Raw genomic sequence first — 25,487 nt, 5'->3', positions numbered from 1 at the left:
GGGCACCTTTAATCCCAGCACTCAGGCAGACTGAGGCAGGCGGATCACTGTGAGTTTGAGGCCATCCTGGTCTACAAATCGAGCCCAGGACAGCCAAGGCTATACAGAGATAACCTGTCTTGAAAAAAAAAATTAAAAAAAAAAAAATTATCAAATGTCTTCATGCAGTTGTTCTGTGTGACCAGCAGAGGGAGGGAAAGGATAAATGTCGATGCTGGCCACTGAAGCCATCGCACTGTGGATATGTGCGCTATGACTTGTGGGGCATGGAAGAGGGAGTGCTTGCCATTGCTTTGATCCAGGGAAACGTAGCATACTTGTTTCTGGACAGGGTCCGATGGAAATAAGTGCAGTACGGGGAGGGAAGACTGTGGGATGGGATTCCAGTGCGCTATGGCCAAAGGCTAAGGCCTGTGCAGAACCTACTTAGTACCCACTGTTTCTGTTGGCTAGAGCAGCTGGCGCTTCCTTGTCACCCATGGTGGCCACACCAGAGTTGAGGCTCTGGGCATAAGATGGAGGTGAATGTGAAAGCGTGCGTTGCAGCCTGGGAGAGCCCATGTATCCTACGATTGTGATAAACAGCTGGAGACACCTGCTTTCCCTTCCCCCTCACTAGGAATCCCACCCCACAAGTCATTTCTGCATTATGCGGGGACTTGGCGCAGGTAAACTTGACATTTGTGATCAAGACTCAATCATTCTGAGTAGAAAGAGCTCACTCTGTGCCAGACATGTTCCCAGAACCTATGCATGATGCGAACTCACACTTGGGAAGGGTAAAAACCCACCCAAAATACATCAAAGCCGATTTCAGGACTGAGCCCCATGTCTGTCCCAGTGACTGACTGTTCAGGCATGTATGTGCACATACCCCATGTGAACACACATGGGATGTGTCCTGCTGTACCCGTTCTGTGCGTCATTGGCTTTTGGAGTGCACAGAGCCCTGTTTTGGGCTCCAGGATAGGTACCGTGCACTGTCCCCACTCCTTTGGATCCTGGCATCTGTGAAGCATCCCATGTGCACGCGCGCCCATGCTTGTTCACCCAGATGCGGGTAGATATTGGTGACGTCTTTCTCTCCTAGGTCTCTGCTGACAAACTGCTGGCCCCGGGGCTGTTCAGCCAGCACTTTAACCTGGCCACCGTCTGTAAACTGGTTCCTTACAGGAAGGTTGTCTATCACACTCTGGAGGCAACTCAGGTGTAGGAATGACATCTTGACCTTAAGAGCTGGGAGGAAGGGAGACAACTAAACATTAGTTCATGCCATTTTGTTGCCAAGGTTGGCTTGGTGAGACAGGGATACCATGGGGGCAGTGAATGCCTGCTTGGGAAGGGAATTTGAGAAGTGACAAGGTCACCAGTGAGTTTTGGGTATTGCCAGCTAGATTGGGATCTGCCAGCTTGTGCAGTGTTTCATGTGGAGAATGATCCGGATAGCTGTGCTTTCAGTTCCAAACGAGTGAGTTTTATTAAGTGTGTAGCAATCAAAAGCAAGCAGCAAGAGCAAATAGCAAGCAGCAGATAGACACAGTGGGTAGATAGACAGACATCAACATATCAGATGCTCACAGTAACCAGCCAAAACAACGGGAATAGCCCAACTAGGAGAGCAAGCAGAAGAAATGTCATCCAATCACCAGAGAGAAATGACCTAGGAAGTCCTGCTGCTGACAGCATCAAGAAGCTAGACTTCTTTTTTAAATATTTTATTTATGTACATTGGTGTTTTGGCTGCATGTATATGTGAGGGCATTGGTTCCCCTGAAACAGAAGTTACAGACAGTTATGAGCTGCCATATGGGTGCAGGAAATTGAACCCCTTGTCCTCTGGAAGCACAGTCCGTGTTCTTAACTGCTGAGCTATCTCTCTTGACCGAAGATAAACTTCTTGATTAAAGGATTTATAGCAAATCATCTTTATGGACAAACTCTGTCTCTTCATCTTACTGCAGCCATCTTTTACCCCATGGGATAAACAATAGTACCCTCTGTTGAAAATGTTTTTGCCTTTTGTTATTTGTTTGTTCTCCATATTTTTTTCCCTAGCTATCCCGGACTCACCTTATAGACCAGGCTGGCCTTCAACTCACAGAGCCTCTGCTTCCTGTGTGCTGGGATTAAGAGTGTGCACTATCACGCCCAGCTGGGTGCTATGTTTTTAATGCCCTCAGCTGTTTGCAGTTCTTCTTTCTCTCTGTCACAGTATCAGCAGCTCAGTCTGCCCAGGACAGGGAGGTTTGGAAGACACTTGATATAAATATGCTTGAGTCTGAGATAGCAGAAGGCCTCTCACTTCCAGAGCCAGCTTTCAGAGAGCCACAGCAGCATATGGCAATTGATCAGTGTTAACGTATGTCACAGGGCCAGTAGTGATAACTGCAGAATATGCTGGCCCAGAGACGGTGAGCTTTCTTTCTTCAGGCAGGGCCCTTCAAGGCCTAGAGGAGGCAACTGGCCTCAGCTGCCTCCTCCCTCAGTCCATAGACAGTTTATCCCCTCTGAGCCATCAGGCTCCCCACCACTTCCCTCCAGCCCTCGTCAGCCTGTCCCACTTGGCCAAGTGCCTAATTAGACATGTAAATTGGCACGGCCCTTGAAATGAAGAGTGCTGCCTACGTTCGCATCTTCTTAGGGAAGACATGACAAAAAGTCTGCTATCTGAGACAGGCTACAGGAGGGTGAAGTAAACTGCTGGAGGTTCCTGTTTTAAGTAACAAAGCTGAGCTGAAACCCTCCTTTGGGAGAGAGCTGACCATTCTGATTCTAAAGGGAAGAGGTCATATCTGGTGCCTACTCCTATGGTCTATTGTTTCCTTAACAGTCCCTCAAAAGCAGACCTCTGTCGCATAACACAGCCCAGGACAGCTGTCTAGCCCTGAAAGACACCACTGTTTAGAGAATGCAGGCCCCAGCAGGGGGAATCCCTGGGTTCACCCTGGCACATACTTCATTGGCCTGCTCCCATTCATGGACAGAATTTGCCTTTATTTGTGTCTTGGCAGAAAGCCAGGTTGCGAGCTGGCAAGACCTTCCAGAGCAGCCCTGGAGACTCACTGGAGGACCAGCTGAAGCCCATGCTGGAGTGGGCCCACGGGGGCTTCAAGCCCATGGGGATCGAGGGCCTCAAACCCAGCAACAAGCAACCAGGTGGGAATGAGCCCAGGAAACACGGTATTCCCTTAGCATCTTTGAGCTCTGCTTTCTTTACCCTGTCTTGCAATTTCTTGGCCTCTCCAGTGCTCACAGGAGAAGAATCAGCTCTCTTGAGCTGATCTGAATCACTCACCTCATGTAGGACCTTGGCCGCACATCCAGCCTCCTATAATCTTTAGACACCTATTTCCCCTTTTTTTCCTAATATTAATGGCGTATGTAAGCACTGGAGAATGTCACGTTGTCCTCAAAGGTGTGCTTTTGTTTTTTGAGACAACAGTCTCACTGTGTAGTCCCCTGTGGCCTCATGCTGGCATTCTGAGCATGTGTCACCACATCTGCCTCCTCGTGGCTGCTGATAGGTGTCTAGTTTTCTTTCCCAGTGTGTGTCTGTGTGAGGGAGTCAGAATCAACCATGTCCACTATGATTCAATAGATCCAACAAAAGTATAAATAAATGTTATTGAACAGGAGCCACATAGTGTAATTTAATTATTTTCTAGTAGGTTTGATGTAAAGGATGAGGTGAAATTAATGTGAACTGTAAATTTTGACCTAATATTTTTAAAACTTGGCACTTTAACATTTACTCTGTATAAAACAAAACTGAGGTATTTTACTTTTCTCTTAGTAGTGTCCTAAAAAAATCATGCCTTTACGTAAAAGTTAAATAGAACTTGATTAATGAATACATATTAACTAATTTCATAAATTGGCTAAATAGATTCCAGGGTTCAAGTCAGCCCAAATAAACAAATCAGTAGTAGCACTTGACAATTTGGGAGCTGACCCTCAGTGTGAAATCCTATCCCTTCTGTCATTTCAAGTGCTCAGTAGCTCCATGGTCCTGGTGGTCATTGTGGTGGGGCATCACAGTAGATGCCTCAGTGTCAGCCGTGGTCAAGTGTCTGCTCCGAGGTGACTCTAGAAAGATGGACTCTCTGACATATTCACAGGTGCAAACCCCACAAACATGAGTCTGGCCTGTCCCCTGGATGAGAGGAGCTTTGAACTGGCTTCTGCTCTGGGTTCCCTTCTGGGGATCTTTATACCCACCACGGTGCTCTGCTCTAGATGCAGCTAGATACAAACAAAGCATGGTCTTACCCTCGGCCTGCCTGGTCTCTTAGCCCTCCAGTCAACTGTGTCTGCTTCCCTTTCAGAGGTCAGAAGTCGGAGACGCACAGCCAACGACTCTGTCACTTCTGAGTACTGTCCCCCACCCAAGCGCCTCAAGACAAATAGCTATGGCGGGAAAGAGCGAGGGGAAGATGAGGAGAGCCGAGGTGATTTGGGGGGAGGGGTGGTCATTGCTGAAAGTTCTGGAGATTCGTGGCACAGAGCCAGGAGCAACAGGCGCTCAGGACCGCTGCACTGGGGCCTGTGTAGGACAGGAGAGGCTTCCCCACCCATCTCACACCTGTCCCTCTTTCCTCCACAGAGCGGATGGCTTCTGATGTCGCCCAGAACAAGGGGAATCTGGAAGGTACTGTTGTCTCCCAGCTCTCCCTAGTGGGGCTGCCCACGCCTGCCTACTCTGGCTTTGATCTTCTGCATGGGTTTAATTCAGACTCCTGGACATTGATGGAGGTCAGGGTCATTCCTGCTCCTTCTGTATCTTTTGCTGCATTTTTGGGATCAAGTATTGTGCTTTGCTTCTACTTTAATGGACTCTGATGAGGTCATTGACCAGGGTGTCTGCAGTGGGAGAAGAATTAACGTGTTGGCACTTTGGCCAATACCTGAAAACGCCAGATCAGTGACACCTTGAACTTCCCATGCAATAAACACAGCCAGCTTTTAGGCTAAAAGAAGACACATTTTGCCATTTGTCTCCTCCTCACGCTAACTCTGTTCTCTTTTCCCCAGTTGGGTACTGCACAGGGATTCAGAAATCTGCCAACAACAGTCCTAGTGGAGTTTGATTATGTGATGGACTCTTCATTTCCATCCTTGGCCCAATGAGCCTTAACCTTCAAATATTTATCAAACAGTTACTCATTATTGGGTCAGAAAACAGACCTAGACCCAGGGCACCCTGGGAAACCTGCCATTAAGAGCAGTACTGACAGTTTAGAAACTTTTTGAGCCTTGTAACTTAAGAATCATCCACCCTTTGTTCCTTCCCCCCAGTAAGACAGTATTGGCCATTTAATGGTTTTGTCATCTTGAGTAGTTCAGAGCTAAGGCTGAGTGGCCTCCTGATAAAACAAAACAAAACAAAACAAAACAAAACACAATGAGGTTTTTTTACTGTTTTTTTTTTTTTATCACATGCTGTGTTTATAGGACATGGTTGCAGATGACTGAGAGCCCTCAGCACATGGGGGCCAGGAGAAAATGATCAGAACTGTAAGGTTCAAGGCTTGAGCAGTTGCTGTTAGGCCCTTGACTTCCACATCTCTGACCCCCTGTCTTTCTTTCAGACCGCTGTCTGTCCTGCGGTAAGAAGAACCCTGTGTCCTTCCACCCCCTCTTTGAGGGTGGGCTCTGTCAGAATTGCAGAGTAAGTCTTCCTGCCACATCTGTCCCCTGCCCCATCTAGGCCCCCAGCAGAGTTCCTGCTCCAGGCACTAGTGGGCAGTTTCCCCAGGGCACACCACTCTCCCTTCCTGTTTGGGGACAGGTGATGCAGAGAGAAGGCCCTTCACAAGGCACTCAGATCACATGTACTGTCCCGAAGAGCGTGCCAGGCCACCACCTAGGGCCGCAGTCAGCTTGCTAGCCAGGCGTGGCTGAGGCCAGGCCTGTGGTCTCACCTGCTTCTCTCTGGTCAGGATCGCTTCCTGGAGCTCTTCTACATGTATGATGAGGATGGCTATCAATCATACTGCACCGTGTGCTGTGAGGGCCGAGAACTGCTTCTGTGCAGCAACACGAGCTGCTGCAGGTGAGTGCCCCTGGGGGTGGGGCTGGACCAGAGGGCCTTGGGTCCTGGGTCATACCCCACAGATCCTACAGCCTGTAGGCAGCTCAAAAGAACAGAAAATGAGCACCCAGTGGATATTCTGTGGAATCTGGTGCTCACAGTCGTGGACTGGATTGAGGTAAAGTGCTGGGTACCTGGCTGAGGTACAGGCCAGCTGTGCTCATGAGGTCAGGCCTGGGGCTTTCTGTGAAAGGCTCTACATTTGGAGGATATTGGGTGATCCATGTCCAAGATGTGGCCTGTTACCCTATGGCTCAGAAACACTTGGAGGCAGGAGTTTGACCACTGGGCAGGGATGGTCATGTCCTGGGGAACTGGGCCTGCAGGATGGTTGCCTGGCAACCTTGATGCCCATTCCCTCTGGATACTTGGTACAGGTGCTTCTGTGTGGAGTGTCTGGAGGTGCTGGTGGGTGCGGGCACAGCCGAGGATGCCAAGCTGCAGGAACCCTGGAGCTGCTATATGTGCCTCCCACAGCGCTGCCACGGGGTCCTCCGGCGCAGGAAGGATTGGAACATGCGCCTGCAAGACTTCTTCACCACTGACCCGGACCTGGAAGAATTTGTAAGCCACAGGCTCCGGGCTGCCCATGCAATGCCAGTCCCTGGGAATCTGGGATCCTGGGCATGTGTAAAAACAAGAGTTCGGCCTTTAATCTGAGAACCTAGGAGGCAGGGCTGGCCCTGCCTCCTATCTCTGGTCTTACATAGTGAGTTCCTGGTGTAGTCAAGGCTGGCTGGGAATGTGCAGCCAGATCCCATCTGGGCTGTACCATTTGCACCTCACAGAGCCAGTTCTCTCAGGCTGGGAGTCCTTGCTAGTTGACTCCTAGCAGACAGTGCTCCCCTCCAGTGCTCTCTGATGAGGGAACAGGAGGCAAACACCCTGAGCCTGTGGATGACGAGGGCAGCTGCTCCCACCTTGGGGGAGTTATCTTCTGTTCTCAGAGGCCTTGGCAGTTATCAGTCAAGCTCTTTATCTGTCTGGTCTGTGTGCAACTGTAGGAGGTGGCTGTGCCTCCTGTCTAGGGACAGAGTGGCCTTTCTCACCAGTTCCCTCAAAGCTTCTGGGCACAGGAGGATGGATGGGCACATCAGTCTCTTTCCTTATCTGGCAGGAGCCGCCCAAGTTGTACCCAGCAATCCCTGCAGCCAGAAGGAGGCCCATTAGAGTCCTGTCTCTGTTTGATGGAATTGCAACAGGTGAGTTGGTTTGATGCTCTACTGGGACACTAGAAGCATCTAGGCAGGTTGAAGGTGTCTCCCACATGGCAATGAAGAACAGGAGTAGCAGAGATGTCACATGTGTGCCTGTTTTTGCTGCACTCCACGGCCTCTGTGCCTTCTCACACCACTCTTGGACTTATGTATATATGGCTCTGCACTTGTCCTCTCGGCCTAACATTTCTGTTTGGTCCATACAGGCTACTTGGTGCTCAAAGAGTTGGGTATTAAAGTGGAAAAGTACGTTGCCTCTGAAGTCTGTGCAGAGTCCATCGCTGTGGGAACCATTAAGCATGAAGGCCAAATCAAATATGTGGACGACGTTAGGAAAGTCACAAAGGAAAATGTGAGGGCAACTCCTTTCCTGGTGCTCATCTCTAGCTTGTTCTTCTATACCCTGCACATTGGTCTCATGGCAAGCTATCTCTCCCCCCTCAGGACCAGGGTTGTTGGTAGAAGAGAACCAGAGTCAATTCTGAAAAGGCGGCAAAATAGGAATAATTCAGGGCTCAGTTTCTTTTAGTGGCTAGAATGTGAGCATTGAGCATCCATAGGCTGAAACTGGAGGTGCTGACCAAGCACCTAGAACTGAATTTTCTTAGCAACTACACTAAGGATATAAGCTTTATTTATTCCAAATTAAAAACAAATTTTCATTATCATCAGCATTGTTGTGGGGGAGAACATGGGTGTGTGCACACAGGTGAGGGTGTCGGTACTGGGGCACACTCGTGGAGATGAGAGGACAACTTTTTGGAATCAGTCTTCTTCCACATTCACATGGGTTTTGAGGATCACACTCCGGTTGCCAGGCTTGCATGAGACCTGGAAACCCCCTCCACCGCCCCGCCCCAAGCCATCTCGCCTGCCCCAGAATCAAGGCTTCTATCTCCTCCTTTCTCAGGCTCATCCAGCCGTTTGTCTTTTTCCCTAGATTGATGAATGGGGCCCATTCGACCTGGTGATTGGTGGAAGCCCATGCAATGATCTTTCCTGTGTGAATCCTGTCAGGAAAGGCTTGTTTGGTGAGCAGCCATCTGTTTTGGCTCACAAAGATCCTACCTTGAGTGCCGATCCAGGTGTGGTGGCCTGAGAAGATGCTGTTTGCTTCTGTTCATTCTTTTAGCACCTCAGTCTTTTGGCACTGGCTATGTCCCTTGAAAATCCTCAGCCCTCAGAGAAACATGTCAGTGAATAGTGTTTGGCTGCTCTATGTCTTCTTGTCTGGTTACTCCAGGGGACTAAAAGGATTGGGATATGGGAGCATTGGCTTTACTGAAGGGGCATAGTGGGATTCTCTTGGTCTTAAGAAATGCAGAGGGTTGTACTGAAGCTTTTGAGCAAACCCCATTCTCTGATGTTCTTTTATGGATGTAGAGGGTACTGGCCGGCTCTTCTTTGAGTTTTACCGATTGCTAAATTACTCACGCCCTGAAGAGTGTGTTGACCGCCCATTCTTCTGGATGTTTGAGAATGTGGTAGCCATGGAGGTCGGTGATAAGAGAGACATCTCACGATTCCTGGAGGTGAGTGGCATGAGTGTCAAGACTACTTGGGCCATGGGGCCCATGTTGGCATTGAAGGCTACTGAGTGTTGACAGGTGGAATGATTCCCTGGTTTGTGCCTAGATCAGCAGATGAAGAATACAGCACACTTGTGAGTGCGTGGAAGACATTTATTCCTAATATAACCCTGCCTGTGCAAGGCACCAACCATGACACCAACTTCTACTTCTACTCAAATCTTTGCTTATTTCCTCTTTCTTCTGAAAATGATGGCTTTAAGAATCACAGAGAATTTAATTATCCACCACTTGATACATATCAAACTCTGTAGTAAGCAGGTTTTTTTTAAAATTTCTCTTCCTTCCTTCCTCCCTCCCTCCCTCCCTCCCTCCCTCCCTCCCTCCCTCCCTCCCTTCCTTCTTTCTTTCTTTCTTCTCCTTTCTTTTTAAAAAATGTATTTATTTTATTTCATGTGCATTGACGTTTTGCTGGCATACATGTCTGTGTAAGGGTGTCAGGTCCCTTGGAACTGGAGTTACAGACAGTTGTGAGCTGCCATGTGGGTGCTGAGAATTGAACCTGGGTCCTCTGGAGGAGCAGCCAGTGCTCTTAACTGCTTAGCCATCGCTCCAGCCCTTCTTTCTTTTATTTTTTTTTTATGTATTTCATGTATATGAGTACTCTGTATGTATATTTACATTTGAGCAGAGGGCATTGGGTCCATTATAGATGGTTGTGAGTCATCATGTAGTTGCTGGGAACTGAACTCAGGACCTCTGGAAAAGTAGCCAGCACTTATTAATACTGAGCTATCTCTCCAGCCTCATGTTCATTTGCTTAAGACAGAGTCTCTTGTAGCTCAGGCTTTTCTTCAACTCTTGGTCTTCTTGTCTCCACTGCTCAAGTGCCAGGATTACACCTAGACTGTGCCTTAGTTTTCTTTAGAATTTTACAGCTTTGGCCTCAGAGGTGATATAATTGGCTATTTTCCAACTGTTATGTGTTGTTTGTGGCTGCACGCCCTGAGCTATGTATTGCTCATACTGACTTTCTGCAAATAGAATTTGAGTTAGCAGATTTTGATGTGAAGTGCTTCTTCTTTTGAGCACATCCTGTCACTGGTATGACTCAGTGAGCAGGCCTTATCTGACTTGTTACTCCTCGTTCGTAGGAAGAGATTAGCTAGCTGTCTTAGTCACTGTTGTATTGCTGTGAAGAGACACATGACCAAGGCACCTATTATAAGAGAAAGCATCTAATTGGTGGCTTGCTTGCAGTTTTCAGAGATTTAGCCTATTATCATCACGGGGAGCATGACAGCATGCAGGCAGGTGTGGTGCCGGAGAAGAAGCTGAAAGTTCTATATCAGATCCTCAGGCAGCAGGAGGAGAGAGAGCCTGGGCCTCGCATGGGCTTTTGAAACTTCAAAGCACAACCTCCAGTGACACACTTTCTCCAACAAGGTCACACCTTCTAATCCTTCTAATCCTTTCAAACAGTTCTATTCCCTGGTGACTAAGCATTCAAATATATGAGCCTATGGGGGCCATTTTCATTTAAACTATCACATTCTACTCTTTGCCCACCCCCAATAGGCTTGTACTCGTCTCATAATACAAAGTGCATTCAATCTAACTTCGAAAGCTCTTATAGTTTTTCACAGTTTCAGCAGTGTTTACTGATTTATTTTTCTTTTTTGGTTTTTAAAACAGGGTTTCACAGTATAGCCCTGGCTGTCCTAGACTCACTCTGTAGACCAGGCTGGCCTTGAACTCACAGGAGATCCGCCCGCCTCTGTCTCTTCAGTGCTGGGGTTAAAAGTACATGCTACCACACCTGGTCTTCAGCAGTGCTTAAAAGTCAAAAGTTCCAAACCCCTTTTGGAATCCCTGGCAATCTCTTAACTGTAACTCCCTGTAAAATCAAAATCATACTTAACCGTAACCCCTTGTAAAATCAAAAGCAGATCAAATACTTCCAACACACAATGGCACAGAATATAAATCACCATTCCAAAAGAGAAGAAAGGAGCATAGTGAGTAAATACTAAACCACAGCAAACTGAAAACCAGCAGGGGCAAACTCCAAATTCTGCATCTCCATGTCTGACATTAGAGTGCTTTTCAGTTCTCCAACTCCTTTCAGCTTTTTGAATACAATGTATTTCTCTCTCTTGGGCTGATTTCACACCTGGTCTACAGCGCTCTTTGGCAGGTAACCCATGGTCCTGGTATCTCCAATATCTTAGGATCTCCAATCCAGGCTTCGCCTTCACAGCTTCACATGGTAGCCTCTCTGCAGGAAGAGCCCTGACACACACTTGGCCTCAATGGCTTCCTTTAGCCATGGAGGAAATCCCTCAACTCCTTGTATTTCTGACTCTAAGACCTGTCACAACAATATCTAACTCCTGGTACAATATCTAACTTCTGTCTTGGTCACCGTTCTATTGCTCTGAACACACATCAATCAGCTCTGTGTCCAGCCTGCCTCAGAGTGGGAAGTGGTCTGTCTCCTTGCCTCTTCTATAGCTAGCAAAGCCTTGTCACCTGACAGGTCAGATGACCTGGGCTGACTGACATCCAAGTCTTGGTGTCCCCAGCAGCTCCCTTCTCTTCCAGCAGTGTAACCCAGTGATGATTGATGCCATCAAGGTTTCTGCTGCTCACAGGGCCCGGTACTTCTGGGGGAACCTACCTGGGATGAACAGGTAAGAGTCCTGAGAGGGACTGGTAACAGACAGCAAAGTTATATCTAGGTCTGCTTTGACATTTGAGCCTTCTAGAGAGTTATGGCTTTCACTGAAGCACTGGTAAGGACTCCTTGAGCAGCTGCCTTGCTCTAGCTGCAGGGTGGGTGTTTTTCAGGGTCTTCACAGGACTGTGAGAACTGTGAAGCCTCCCTGTTCTTTCTGCTGTGCTAAGGCTTCCATTGCAAGTGTTCAATGTCAAAGATAGCATTTCTTCTGCCCCTGAGATGAAGTGGGCCTTGGACTAGCACCTGATGACCAACCAGGGGGCATGGCTGAGGTGTCAACAGCCGTACAGGTAGTGGCTCTTTCCAGCTTTCCAGTTGACAGCATTTTCCACCCTTTAAAATTTGTTTTTGAGATTGTAATTTAATTATAACAGTCCTCCCTCCAAATCCTTATCCTCCTTCCCTGCTCTCCTTCAATTACATGGCCTTTCTTTTTATCAATTGTTATTGTATGCATATATGTATTAGTATATACATATATATTCCTAAATATAACCTGTGTGTGTCCATATAATATTACTTGTATGTGTGTTTTCAGGGCTGGCTATTTGACGCTGGACAACCAACTATGTGCTCTTCCCTAGGGAAGGCCACCTCTCCCATTCCCAGTTTTCCTCAGTTGTCTATAGTTCTTTGTGTAAGATTGAGGCCTTCTGGACTTTTCTTTGTCCAGTGTGGCATGCTCATTGGTGTCATCCTTGATTATCTCACATTTGGATAGTTTTACCCAGGGTTTAGTTCTGTTCTGCAGAGGCCTCCTTATCGCATCCTTTGAGATTTCAAGAACAGCTTGCTTACCAAGATGCAAAATGTGACTGTAGTGACCATCCCAGATACGTGAATGAGATAAACTCTGAGACACTTTCAGAAGGATAGAGTAGGTGCATACATTTTGGGAATTTGGCAAAGTATGGGCAGAGGTCAGAGGGTCCTGGAACAGCTTGGAGATTTTTCTTAGATATTGTAAATTTAAAAAAAAAATTCAGCTTAAAATTTTTTTTTTTTTAAATTCAAGTAATATTGTTTTAAATTTCTTGGATAGTTAAGATTTATTCAGCCAACCATCTAATCCAAACCTACCATGTTCTTGTTTGGAATCACATGGGCTGGTTTGCTCAACATTCAAGCTCTCTCTGCCAAGCACTGTATTGCTGCCAATTCAGTGGGGGACATGGTGATGTCAGCGGCTCTTGTAGAGCAGGCATATTAGTGGGAGGGGCAGAGGACACTGTGAGTGATCGTACGTTCATGGTTGAAGAGGTGGCATCGGAAAGTAGGGTGGCGAAAAGAGAGGCCTTATCTGCTGGAACTGAAGAAATGGAGTCATTCCAGGCAGAAGAGAGGGCTCTGGGATAGATGGTGGGTGGGCATCCCCAGACTAGCTTGGAGACCAGTGCTCTTAGGTTGAGAGTGGCTTGGAAAGAGGGATGCATTATCTCTGACTGGATAATTCAGGCCTGATCTGTGGTGCCACCTAGTTATACGTGGGCATAGGGCATTGCAAGAGATTAATTGCTTAAGTGAATTAAAATTAATTTAAGTTATGTGATGTCTAGCAGAAGGAAACAGAGAAAGTGGCGGGGACACTAGTGAGGTGGTGCATTGCAGAAGGAGGTGAGATGGTCAGTTATGACGCTGTATCCCAGAAGGTGCCATCTGGCGAGAAAACAGATGAAGTTGGTGGTAGTGACCTTTGGTGTTTACAGCGGGATGTTTAAGCATTTATTTATGCGTTTGGTGGCTCCTCCCAGGCTGAGAAGATGGGCTGCAGTAAGTGAGCTCTGCTGGGTGACAGAGTAGGTGCACGAAGGGACAGGTGGGCTGAGGCCTGAATCGTCTAGTTTGTGCAGATCTTTTCACTATGTAGCCCTGACTGGCCTGGGACTCCTTATGTAGGCCAGGCTGGCCCTGAACTCACAAAGATCCTCCTACCTCCTTAGTGCTGGGCCAAAAGGCATGTGCTGCCATGTTTGTATGTGTTTGTATGAACCTTAATCTTTGAAATGTATATAACACTGCATTTTCCATGTCCTTTTTCTCCTCACCCCTCACTTCATTTAGGTCCATGGAGGACAAAAGAGGACAAAAGAGGGGATAGGAAGCCAGTTAGATAGCTGAGTGAGCAAAGGAGCTTGATGTACATGATGGCCTGAGTTTGTTTCCGCAGGACTCCCTTAAAGGTGGAAAGAGGGAACTGACTCTTTGTAGTTGTCCTCTGACCGCCACACTTGTACTGTGGCATACAGGTCCATACACATTAAACACACACATACACATTAGCAGTGAGCACATTTTAGAAAGAGGAATTTGGGCTGGCATTGGACAGCTGGAAGGTGCAGTCGAGGGAAACGCGTGGTGCGATTCCTCAGCCCTCTGTGGCGCCCACTCTTCTTTCTTTTTGACTTTGAAGTTCCCAGCTGGGACCATTACCGTGTTGATGGCTCTGCACACAGATGTTGTGAAAACCTCTGATTCTACCTCTTGCCTTGTCAGCTTGTTTGTCTCTGCAAAACAGGTTGCCAGAGAGGAAGGGAACAGCTTGAACCCTTTTGACGGCACCCGATTAAAAACCCTCTTGAGTTTGATTTCCTAAGTGTGGGGTACTCATATGAGGGTGACTCAGCAACATCTAGAGCCATGGCTCTCAACCTTCCTAACGCTGTGACCCTTTAATACAGTTCCTCATGCTGTGGTGGCCCCAGCCATAAGGTTATTTCATTGCTACTTCATAATTGGGATTTTGCCACTGTTGTGAACCTTAATGTAAATATCCGTTCTTTTTCCTGATGGTCTTAGGTGATCTCTGTGGAAAGGTCATTCGACTCCCAAAGGGGTTGTGACCCACAGGCTGAGAACCACTGATCTAGACCAAGTCCTCTATCACACTTGCCTGGTCTGCACAGGTCTCAAGGTAGTGCTCCTGTCCCTGTGTGGGAACCTACCTTTGCCCAATACTAAAATCTAAAATTTGGAGAACCACCACCCCTGGGCACTGAGCTGTATTCTCCAGGGACTACTGAGCCCTTGGCCATACCACACAGACTTGTGTGTTTTCATCCTGTGACTGGACGTGGTCACTGCCAGAGTACACTTGCACAAGGCAGATTCTCTCCGCGTCTGGCTTATGAGGTCTCTCACTTGGACCTCCAGTGCAGACACTGGAGAGTAACAGTTTTGACTGTTCCCAGGCCCGTGATAGCTTCCAAGAATGATAGACTCGAGCTGCAGGACTGCTTGGAGTTCAGTAGGACAGCAAAGGTAAGATGCCGGGTGGTCTGTGCCACCGTGACCTTGGCTCTGTCCCCGTGGTTCCTGCTCATTCCCTCACGGACTCCTGTCCTGGTGCTGGGTCTTTTCCCCCATGGAGCTGTTCTGTCTCCCCCTCAAGTTCAGAGTAGGCGATGTTGTGGATAAATGAGTAAGAAATGTAACCGGGCTCTGCGATGGCTGCTGTTGGATGCCCAGAGGCTGGGCTGCAGATGGTCTTTGCAGTAATGAGCAGTGGCAGATGCTGCTGCAAAAGTCTATGTGCTGTGAAGTCACAGGCACACAGGAAGGACCATGTGTCTGCTGCTCCACGTCTGTGTAAAGCAAAGGCCTGTTGCTCCAGCTCTGGTTGGCCACTGTGATTCTGGAAGGGTTTTGCTCTTGAAGGACCCCTTTGATCAATCAGTAGCTGGTGTCTTGGCCCCATGTGATCCTCCACGGTCACTTTTGGCTAAAGTCTATGTGGCTGGTCTTCCTTCATGAACTTGTGGGAAACATAAAGAATCCTCTGAAGTCTGTTTCTTTGTCTTCTCCCTGTGTCTGTCTGTCCTCGCCACCTCTTCAAACTCCAGCTCTCTGTCCTCTGCCCTCTCTGGATGCCTCTGGTCCTGACCCTACTTGGAGCCTTCTGAGCTTACCCTGTGATGTTGTTTTGTTCTCCAGTTAAAGAAAGTGCAGACAATAACTACCAAGTCGAACTCCATCAGACAGGGGAAAAACCAGCTTTTCCCCGTAGTCATGAATGGCAAGGATGATGTTTTGTGGTGCACTGAGCTTGAAAAGTGAGTGTATTAATTACTTTTCTATTGCTGTGATAAGACAGTAGGGCCAAGAACATTTATAAAGCAAAGAGTTTATTTGTGCTTATTGTTCCGGAGGGACAAGAGTCTATCATGGCACGGAAATAGGAAGTGTGACAGCAGGCTTGGTAGCTGGAGTGGTGAGCTGAGAACTTACATCTTGAACTGCAAGCATGAAACCAGAGAGAAAGAGTGAACTAGGGGTGGCAGAGTCTTTAAAGCTACAAGGCTCTCCGCTAGTGACATACTACAGCAAGGCCACATCTTCTGAACCTACCCAAACAGCATCATCAACTGGGAACTGTATTCACGTGACTGAGACTATGGGGTGCTTATCTTTCTAATTGCCACAGTGAACAAGGCTGTTCTCGGGGAGGGAATCTGTGGGGACAGAGACAGGCATGTGCAGGCAGAGCCAGCAGCACACACAACAGTTGCTTGCCTAGTCCCTCAAGGTCCCACTGGCCCTGTGTAGTGGGGTCTGCAATAATGCCTTTTCAGCATTAGCCCTCATTTTCCCACAGAAATGGTGGCATGGTGGTGATGAGAAGTCTCAGGTATGAGGTTATTAGATGGCAGCACCTCTCTGTCACCTGTACTGCCCTCACGTTTCTGTCCCAGCTTTCCGGGTTCTTAGGAAAATGAAAACCCCACAGCTCTTCTGGCCACACTCCTCATGGGGCAGCTGATTCCTCTTTGGTCACAGTCTGGCTTTGACCTCTTACACTTTATTGGACTAAACTGTCCATTGTTATGTGACGATCTATCTGTTGGATTTCATGTTTTTGTTTTCTTTCTTTTTTATGTTGTAGCTATGTTCTGAAGATTGGGTTTCTCTGTGTAGCCTTGGCTGTCCTGGACTTGCTTTGTAGACCAGGCTGGTCTCAAACTCACAGAATGAATTTGCCTCTGCCTCCCAGAGTGCTGGGATTACAGGCGTGTGCCACCATGTGCTGGTTGTAGTTTCTGGTTAGTAGAAAAGTGGTAGATAACATTGCTTAGCTTCTTCCTGAAGTGGAATGTTCTGGATCTGGAAAGTGATCACAGAGATGTGATTCTGAGGCTTGGTGAGGAATGATGATGCAGTGTTGATGTAAAAGCAAAGGAAAGCGATCCTGGGGTCGGCCACTGGCCCATTGCTGCTGTTTCTAGAACCAAGTTATAAGCATTTCTTCCTTTAAAATGTTGTTACTTGTGGATCAGTGTATTGTTTCTATACATGTCTGTGCTTGGACAAATACCATAGGCAGGCTGAATTCTGAATTGTACTCAACTGAACTGGGACTGAAAATCTGTGTGTGTGATCTTGTTCCTTCTTTGAAAAAACAAAACTACAGGGCTGAGGCAATGGCTTGCCAGGCAAGTGTGTGGATTTGAGTTTGATCCAGGTATGGTAGGCAGAGGAGGAGGATCCCTGAGGATTGCTGGTCCTCCAGTCTAGCCTAATCTACAAGTTCCAAAAGGCCCTGTCTAAAAAAAAAAAAAAAAAAAGTGGATACATAGCCCCTGAGGAATAATAACACCTAAAGACTGAGGGTGACCTCTAGCCCAATGTACGCACACATATGCACACATACGTCTCTCCACCCCAAGAAATCACTAAGCTTCTCTCATTGTGTTTTGGTGTTGAATACAAGTCTGCTGGCTGGCACTCATTCATGGATTAATTCACATCAGGCATTTAAAAATGGTCCCTGTGCAGTACATAAGGACCTGGGGCACAGTCCAGGTGTAGGAGACGCAAGACTGTTACAGTGCCCTGTGACTCAGCTATCAGCTGTCAGCAAGTGTTCTGAGGAGCCAGTGGAACTGGTAGTCTAGAAGGTTCCTTTGCGCCCAACAGTCTGGGCTGAAGGCATGGGGAAGGGGAATTGTGGACAGACACAGTGGCAGCCTGATAGCTTTCGCAGGCCTGGACACGGCTGTTCTTGGTGCTGTAGACAAGGACCCTTCTAACCTCATCTCTTCTCTCTCTGTTCTCACAGGATCTTCGGCTTTCCTGCCCACTACACAGACGTGTCCAACATGGGTCGTGGCGCCCGCCAGAAGCTGCTGGGAAGGTCCTGGAGTGTGCCAGTCATCAGACACCTCTTTGCCCCCTTGAAGGACTACTTTGCATGTGAATAGTTCTGCCCAGGACTGGGAAGCTCTGGGGTCTTGGGGTTAATGCATTAGGAGTCATGCTGATCCTTGAAGGGCCCAGCTCTGCCCTTAATTTGCCTCTGTGGGGACCTCACTATATATTCAGTTCTCTCCTGCTCACTGGGAGCAGAGCCTGCTGGCCCTACAGTGGAACCTCCTTCTGCACAGCTCAGACTGGCATCTTAAGGTGGCCCAACATGGTTCTCAGGTTTACTGTGCTTAAAATTTTAAAACCAAACCAGGTGGTTTTAGTGCATGCTTTTAATCCCAGCACTTTGAAGGCAGAGGCAGGCAGAGCTCTGAGTTCAAGGCCAGCCTGGTCTACAGATTGAGCTCCATGACAGCCAGGGCTACACAGAGAAACTGTGTCTCGAAAAAACAAAACCAACCAACCAACCATCCAACCAAAAACAAACAAACAGACAGACAGACAGACAGTACCAGAGTTGTGTGGCTACATGGGAGAAATAGTTTTTGCTGCTTTTTAAGGCTGAAAAATGACAGATGCACAGCGTTTCCTTTTTGTTTAATTAAAATCAACATCTCTCAACAATAATCTTGTGTGCACTTTGCTCTTCCGTGGAAGCGTGCATCAAGCGCAGGGATGCCTGTGGTCCCCAGGGGCTCGTGGAGCTCGGAGTGTACTGCAGTGTCCTCCGAACTCCATAGCATCTACAATCCCTGGGGGCTTCTGCAGTCCTTGCTGCTAGCTCCATCCGTAGCCTCTGCTTCATTTGCTGCTGCTCCAGGGAGGACAGCAGGCTAAAAGGGCCTGTCTAAACTTTGATACTGTAGTTTATTTTCTGTTACTCTGGCCTGCTGGGACTAGTGGCACACCTTTAGTCCCAGCATTGCAGAGAAGAGGGAGGTATTTCTTCAGGACAACATATCAAGCTCCAGGCCAGCCAAGGCTACTCAGTGAGACCCTGTCTAAAATGAAACATACCCTCCTCTGATAGAAAACGAAAATGCACAAAACAAAACAAGACAAAATCCCATATTCTGACCAAAAGCGACTTAGAAAGGGTTTATTGGTCTTACCTGTTCAGGTCACACACCATCACTGAGAGAGGCCGGGGAAGGAACTCAAGGAGGGCCTGAAGCAAAACCATGGAGGACTGCTGCTTACCGGCTCACTCCCCGGTTAGCGCAGCTAGCTTTCCTTTGCAGCCCAGGCCCGCTTGCCTAGGGATGGTGCTGCCCACAGTGGGCTGGGCCCTCCCATGTCAATCATCAGGCAAGACCGCCTTTCACGGACTTTGGCCAATCAGATCTGGGCGCCCCTTCAGTAGTGACTCTAGGTTGTGTCAAGTTGACAGTACAGAACACCTAGGACATTTGGCAAAGGTTTGATGGTGACACCCGTTCTGAGGTTTCTTAGGAAGCTGGCTGAGATAATACCCGTGCAGAAGAGTCCTGCTTTCCACTGTTCCTCACAACTTCCATGGGATTCTGCCGAACCTTGCTTCCCAACTGTCCGCTTGACAAGATGCAGGGCAGCTACCTGCAGTGACCAGGCTGCCTGGGAATGGCTCTTGTGATTCTAACAAGCTTTTAAATTTCATTAATCATCACCATTATTATTTATTGCTGTGTGTGTTTAGCACAGCATGTGTGTGGAGGCTGTGAGCGTCAAACTCACATCAGCCTCGCGCGGCAGGCGCCCTCACCCATTGAGCTAGTTCACAGGCACTAACAGTCTTATATCTAGACTGTGGTTTACGGTGAGTTGGATGCCCAGTCGAACTTCCTATTTATTGGCCATTAAAGATGTACTTGTTCCTTTATGCTCAAAATTGCAACTGCCTCGAGTAGCTCCTCCTTACTAGCTGGAGCCAGCTAGCAACCAAGGTGTCCCACACCCCAAGCCCATCGTGACATGCCCCAGCCTTAAGAAGGAGCCAAGGAGAGCATACTTGAGTTACTAGCATGTAGACTAGAGGGGAAGCAGTACCTGTGACCCCGGATCAACCTCGCCCTAGTCCTCTCTGCCTCATTACATGGCTTGTAACGGCACCTTTACAGGTTGGGGTCTCATAGGGTCTAGCCTAGGGCTGACATGTAGCGGAAAGAGTAGGAAAGAGGCTTTGCATGTGGCAGGACGGGAAGCCACATAGGTTATTGGAAAGCTGTCCCTGGCTAGAGCAGCCTTGGTGAGATGTGCCATGGTGACAATTGCACTGGCAATTAGCAAAAGCCTGGGCCTGGATACTTTACTCTAAGGATTTCAGACCTGGGGGATGATTGCCGCACAATTAAGCCATCTTGTGTACAGCACTGCACCAAATGCCAGGACAGGATGAAGCAGAATAAACAGCTCCCTCCTCAGAACCGCAAGAGAAGAGGCCGATGGACCCCCCAGGTGAGGGCCCCTGGGGTGTCCCGGCTTGCTTGTGGGGCAGCTGGTGGAGGTTTTGGGTGGGTGGGGGAGCTGTTGTAATCTGTAACTCCTGTCAGGGTGGCCTAGGCTTGAATTTGAGTTTACCAGGCTGTGTGGCTACGGGAGAGTCTGAACATACTGGGACAAAGGTTGAAGTTGGCATCCCATGTAGGTCTCTTGGAGTGCTCCTGGGGGGTGGGTTGTGTCTGGGGCCTGACACACTGCTGTGTTGCTTCGGTGAGAGCGATACATCAGGCATACTTTATAGGTTAGTGAAGTCCATGGGTGAGATCTGGAGAAAATGCTGGGCATGGTGCCTTATAGGCAGCAAGCCTTACCCTCGTAATAGATGGCATTAAGAAAATGAAAGCCATCCTTCAGTGCCAATGGCAATGAGGACAGTGGTAATGATAGCAACAAGCGATGATTATGACTCATGAATTCCTTAAAAAGGATGAGACAGTATTGCCCAGATGTGCAGCAGCTGCCCACTAATGCCAATGCTGCAACAGTGGGCAGTGAGATCTTCGTGTCCCTTGTTAGGGAAGAAGTGGGGTGGTGTTGGTTGTGAGGGAAGGATCTTGTCTGGGTTTCAGGACCCGGCCCTGGGTCAGTTTCAGGACCGGGCGGTGGTGGTGGGGTGAGCACCAGGCACACGACTCTCTCACTCTTCTTTCATCCCAAACTAAGAGATTAAGTGTCTCTAAGTGTCTGCCCTGGAATGTTCTTGGTCTTTTTTTCCTCTCTGAAGCCAGATTATCAGGGATCCCGTATCGGTGGCCTATTCCTTTGGGTGAGCAAGGGTGTTCTGGTATCTTCTTTGGGTCTCTCCACTCCCCTGCTGTGAATTCTCAGCTTTACAGGGCTGGTATGTGGCTCAAATGATCGCGTGATTGAGAAGCGTGGCTGAGAACTGTTATTTCCTACAGCTGAACCCTCCTAGCAACTGCTTGGAGGCTTGAGCACTGTGATTATAGGAAAGAGAGTTGGGAGAGGCCTCTCCACAGGGTCATACAGCTGTCAGGCTTACGGGTAACAAGCAGAAGTCTGATCCCTAAAGCCAGCCTATCTTTGCTCCTCGATTCAGCCTGTGCCTTGTTGGCTTTGGTTTGGTGGAACTTAGAATTTCCTGCAGTCTTTGGCACTTGTGAAATTTGCTTTTTTATCAGGTCAAACTGTCCTTCTTTCTTACCTCCTATCTTGCTTCCCGTCTTCTTCTTCTGTCAAAATTTATTGAGTTAAAAAAAAAACTTGGAATTAAATATTATTAATTATTATTATTATTATTTGATTTTCTGAGGCAGGGTTTCTCTGTGTAGACTTGGCTGTCCTAGACTCACTTTGTAGGCCAAGCTGGTCGTGAACTCACAGAAATCTGCCTCCCATTGCCTCCTTTGGAGTGCTGAGATTACAGGCATGAACTATCCCACCCACCTTTATTTATTTTTCAAGACAGGTCTCACTCCTGGCTCATCCTGGAACTCACTCTGTATACCACACTGGCCTTAAACTCAGAGCCTGCCTCTGCCTCCCGACTGGTGAGATTAAAGGCTTGTGCCAGCACCACCAGTGCTTGGATCCTTGGCACCCACAAAAAGGCCAGGTGGGCACAGCAGCCTATCTGTGATCTCAGCACATGGGAAGCAGAGACAGGGATCACCAGAGCAAGCTGGCTGGCTAGACTGGAGGGCTGGTGCTCTCTAGATTAAGGTGAGAGACCCTGTGTCAGTACATAATGTGAAGAGTAACAGAGGAAGACACTTGACAGCATCCCTGGGCCTCCCTACCTGCAGATGCACATGCACGGACGCTGGCACACATACAAACATGCATGCACAAAAACAAAGTACATAGCAGAGAAACTTCACACAGGTCTGTTTTCTCCCAGTGTTGCTGCAGGGGAAACCCGGGGCCTCGTGCACGTTAGACAACTCCTCTAATGTCAAACTATGACCCCAGCCAGGACATTTCTCATTTCAACTCCTAGCTGTAGGCATACTTTAGAAGAAAACACACCTCTTTTATTTACAGTTCTTTTATCTTTTTCTCCCTACTCCACCCCAATCCCTTCCAATACCCCAACACCAGGTAGGAGAGAGAAAGGGTTAGTGGGAGAATGGGCACAGTTTTCTTAGCTGCTTCCTGCTGGCTAGGGTCGTCGGGTTCATTGGAGCTAGTCCAATCCTCATTGCAGGAGACGTCCAACTTCTTGACTCATAACAGCAACCAGGAGCAGCAAGGGGGAAGCAGGAGCAGCCTTGTTCTTTCCTGGAGCTCCTCACTCTCTGGGCTCTGGCATTTATTCTCTCTCCAGAGTTCTCAGATTTAAACTATCTGCAGCTGACAAAGAGCTCCTCTCAGAGCCCGCAAGAGGCAAATGGTCTGCTGCTGTGGACCATCTGAATCAGTCCCATATCCCACACCTAGGACCAAAATGAAAACATGTTTATATCCATAACACCTAGCAGAGGTAGGGTTTAAATCCAGATTACTAGCTTTGCTATTTAGGATATGACGTCATATATAAAATGGCATTATCAATCTTGCCCCAAAGCATTTACAAATATTTTAGATAAATTATTGCCATTGATGCTTCATTATAATAGCTTGTTGTTATTGTTGTTGTTGTTTTTTGAGAGTCTCACATAGTCTAGGCTGTGCTTGGGGTTTTTGGTTCTCCTGATCCCCTAAGTTCTGAGATCATATCATGCTCTGTTGTTTCCTCTTGCTTGTATTTCCCTATATTAACCCTTTTATAAGGGTAATGACTCAACTTTTGGGACCATTGTTAACTCTGGGATGTCTTCCCATGCTGCAAAGTGAAGTCAAGTCTCTTGTGGTATGGTTGGAATTCTATTCACCATGGAAAACAGCAATATGCAGTCTGGGAATGCCCAAAGCCCTAGGTTTGATCCCAGGATCACATAAAATGCTGGTACAAAACGGTATTCACTCAGGCGGTGTAGGCAGGGCGATCACCAGTAAGTCATCCACTGTTACCGTGTGAGATTCCTAGCCATTCTCAGAAAAATCCCCATGGCTTCTGCAACTGGGGCTAAGCCCAGACTTTCTGGGCGCCTGTACACACAGTGCAAGCACCTTGCTATACACTCGCTACTTTTGCCTAGCCCTGAATCTGATCTGGTTTGAGTAAACCAAGATTCAAGTCACGGATGTGTCCGCTTTGCCTCCTTTGCCAGGGTAGAAACTTTAGGAGGTCACCACCAAATGCCTAGTGCCTGTTTGGTCAGGGAAAATAAATGCTGGCAGCCAGGCATGGTGGTACAGGCCTGTAATTTCCTGTTGGAAAGCAGCAACAGGAGGCTCAGAAGTTCAAGGTTACCCTCAGCTACGTAGGAAGTTGGAGACTAGTCTGGGCTATATTAGACCCTGTCTCAAAAAATTATGAGGTTTATAAATAAGTAGTATTGAGACAAAGAAACCATTCTGAGTCCTGGGTCCAACTCTGTGATGCTGGGCAAGTCAACTGGCTTCTCTGAGCCTGCTTCCTTTGATGTGAAGTGCAGTTGTTCATCCTTTCATCAAGGTGCTACAAACAAGCACTGAGACACAGTCTGGAGCTAGAATAGGAAAGCGTCTCCATGGGAAGGCAGAGGATGAAGGCATAAAAAGAAAACTTCTTCTGAAGTGCTAAGAATAAACTGCATGATATTACAAGTGCTCCTATGAGGTGACTTTTTTTTTTCCTTCGAGACAGGGTTTCTTCGTATAGCCATGGCTGTCCTGGAACTCACTCTGTAGACCAAACTGGCCTCAAACTCATAGAGATCTGCCTGCCTCTGCCTCTCAAGTGCTGGCATTAAAGGCCTGTACCACCACTGCTGGCAAGGTGACTTTTTTTTTTTTTATTAAGGTGCTGTGCTGGCTAGTTTTATATCAACTTGACACAAGCTAAAGTCATCAATTAAGAAAACGTCCCTATAAAAGCGGTTTGTAGGCAAACCTGCAGAGTATTTTCTTAATTAGTCATTGATGGGAGAGTCTCATCAGCCCATTGTAGATGGGGCCACCTCTGGGCTGGTTGTCCTGGGTTTTATAAGAAGGCAGGCTGAGCAAGCCATGAGGAGAAAGCCACCATTCATGGCTTTCTAAGTAGCACTCTTCCATGGCCTCTGCATCCTGCCTCTAGTTTCCTGCCCGGTTTGAGTTCTTTCCATGATGAATAGTGATATGGAAGCGTACGCCAAATAAATATTTTCCTCTCCAAGTTGCTTTGGTCATGTTTCTTCGAAGTAATAGTAATCCTAAGTAAGAGAGATGCCTACCAGCTGGGCAAGGTGGTGCACACCTGTAATTCCAGGATTCTAGGAGGCAGAGGCAGGCAAATCTCTGTGAGTTCAAGGCCAGCCTGGTCTACAAGGTGGGTCCAGGACAGCCACATGGAGAAACCCTGTCTCAGAAAAACAAAACAAAAAAGGTGCCTATCAAATATCACCCCCCCCTTTAGAAAAATTCTCACTCTGTAGCTCTCTGGTTGGCCTTGAACTCAGATTCACTTATCTCTACCTACCGAGTCCTGGGATTAAAAAGGTTCACACCGCCACATCAGGCTAATCCATCTTAAATTTTTAATTTTTTTTTTTTTTACATTTATTTGTGGGCATATTTGTGTGCGTGTAGGCATGCGAGTGGCACCGCACGAATGTGGAAGTCAGAGGAAACTGGCAGGAGTCGACTCTCACGTTTTATCAGCGGGTCCTGGCGATCGAACTCGTCAGGTTTCAGGGTATGCACCTGCTGAAGCATTTCGACGGCCCCTTTTTCCCTTTTGGAGACCGGATCTCGCTGTGCAGCTCCGGCTGGCCTGCTACTGTGTAGACCAAGCTGGCCTTGAATTTACAGGGATTCTCTTTCCCGTCCAAGTGTATAGGAGTGGCCCATTAAGCCCGCTTCTTTTCTTTCTGAGACAGGGTCTCAGCACTCCAGGCTGAGCTCCCTGAGAGTCTGGATGACAAAACGATTTGTTGGAAAGACAGGTGTGCTCCATCACAGTCGGTTTCTGTGGTGTTGGGGACCGAACCCAGGATTCATGCATGCTGGGCGAGCACTCTATCAACTAAGCTTCCTCCCGACCCCATCCAATGACCCACTTTGGCCAAACAAATTCTCTTCTTGACTACAGTAAACCAGAATGGGCAACTGGACCCCGCCTCCTGAGAAGACTCACACCTCATTGGTTGCAACGGACCACGTGTCTGACAGGCTTACTCCCCGCCCCTGGGCACCCCAGCTGTCGATCAAGGGCTCGGCCCCGCCTCCGGCTCGCGGGCCAGTCAGTCTCTATAAAAGGCCGGGCGGGC

The 25,487-nt window shown here is 47.9% G+C and overlaps 1 protein-coding gene across 1 annotated transcript in view; it reads left to right on the top strand.

The window, feature by feature from the left end:
• Positions 1-18,256, top strand: part of LOC132653806 (DNA (cytosine-5)-methyltransferase 3C-like) — a 30,301-nt gene extending 12,045 nt beyond the window's left edge. Inside the window, exons 7-21 of the mRNA XM_060383248.1 lie at positions 1,091-1,198; positions 3,012-3,156; positions 4,326-4,448; positions 4,604-4,648; positions 5,589-5,668; positions 5,940-6,052; positions 6,469-6,655; positions 7,209-7,293; positions 7,515-7,660; positions 8,249-8,339; positions 8,692-8,840; positions 11,445-11,530; positions 14,766-14,835; positions 15,508-15,626; positions 17,630-18,256. Of these exons, the coding sequence (XP_060239231.1) occupies positions 1,091-1,198; positions 3,012-3,156; positions 4,326-4,448; positions 4,604-4,648; positions 5,589-5,668; positions 5,940-6,052; positions 6,469-6,655; positions 7,209-7,293; positions 7,515-7,660; positions 8,249-8,339; positions 8,692-8,840; positions 11,445-11,530; positions 14,766-14,835; positions 15,508-15,626; positions 17,630-17,771 (1,689 nt within the window). The 3' untranslated portion in view covers positions 17,772-18,256. The remainder of the gene's footprint in view (positions 1-1,090; positions 1,199-3,011; positions 3,157-4,325; positions 4,449-4,603; positions 4,649-5,588; positions 5,669-5,939; positions 6,053-6,468; positions 6,656-7,208; positions 7,294-7,514; positions 7,661-8,248; positions 8,340-8,691; positions 8,841-11,444; positions 11,531-14,765; positions 14,836-15,507; positions 15,627-17,629) is intronic.
• Positions 18,257-25,487: the final 7,231 nt, after the last annotated feature.

The sequence above is a fragment of the Meriones unguiculatus genome, chromosome 4, assembly GCF_030254825.1.
Source record: "Meriones unguiculatus strain TT.TT164.6M chromosome 4, Bangor_MerUng_6.1, whole genome shotgun sequence".
Taxonomy (NCBI): domain Eukaryota; kingdom Metazoa; phylum Chordata; class Mammalia; order Rodentia; family Muridae; genus Meriones; species Meriones unguiculatus.
The sequence above is the reverse complement of the archived record's forward strand: the minus strand, read 5'-3'. Positions and strand labels throughout refer to the sequence as shown.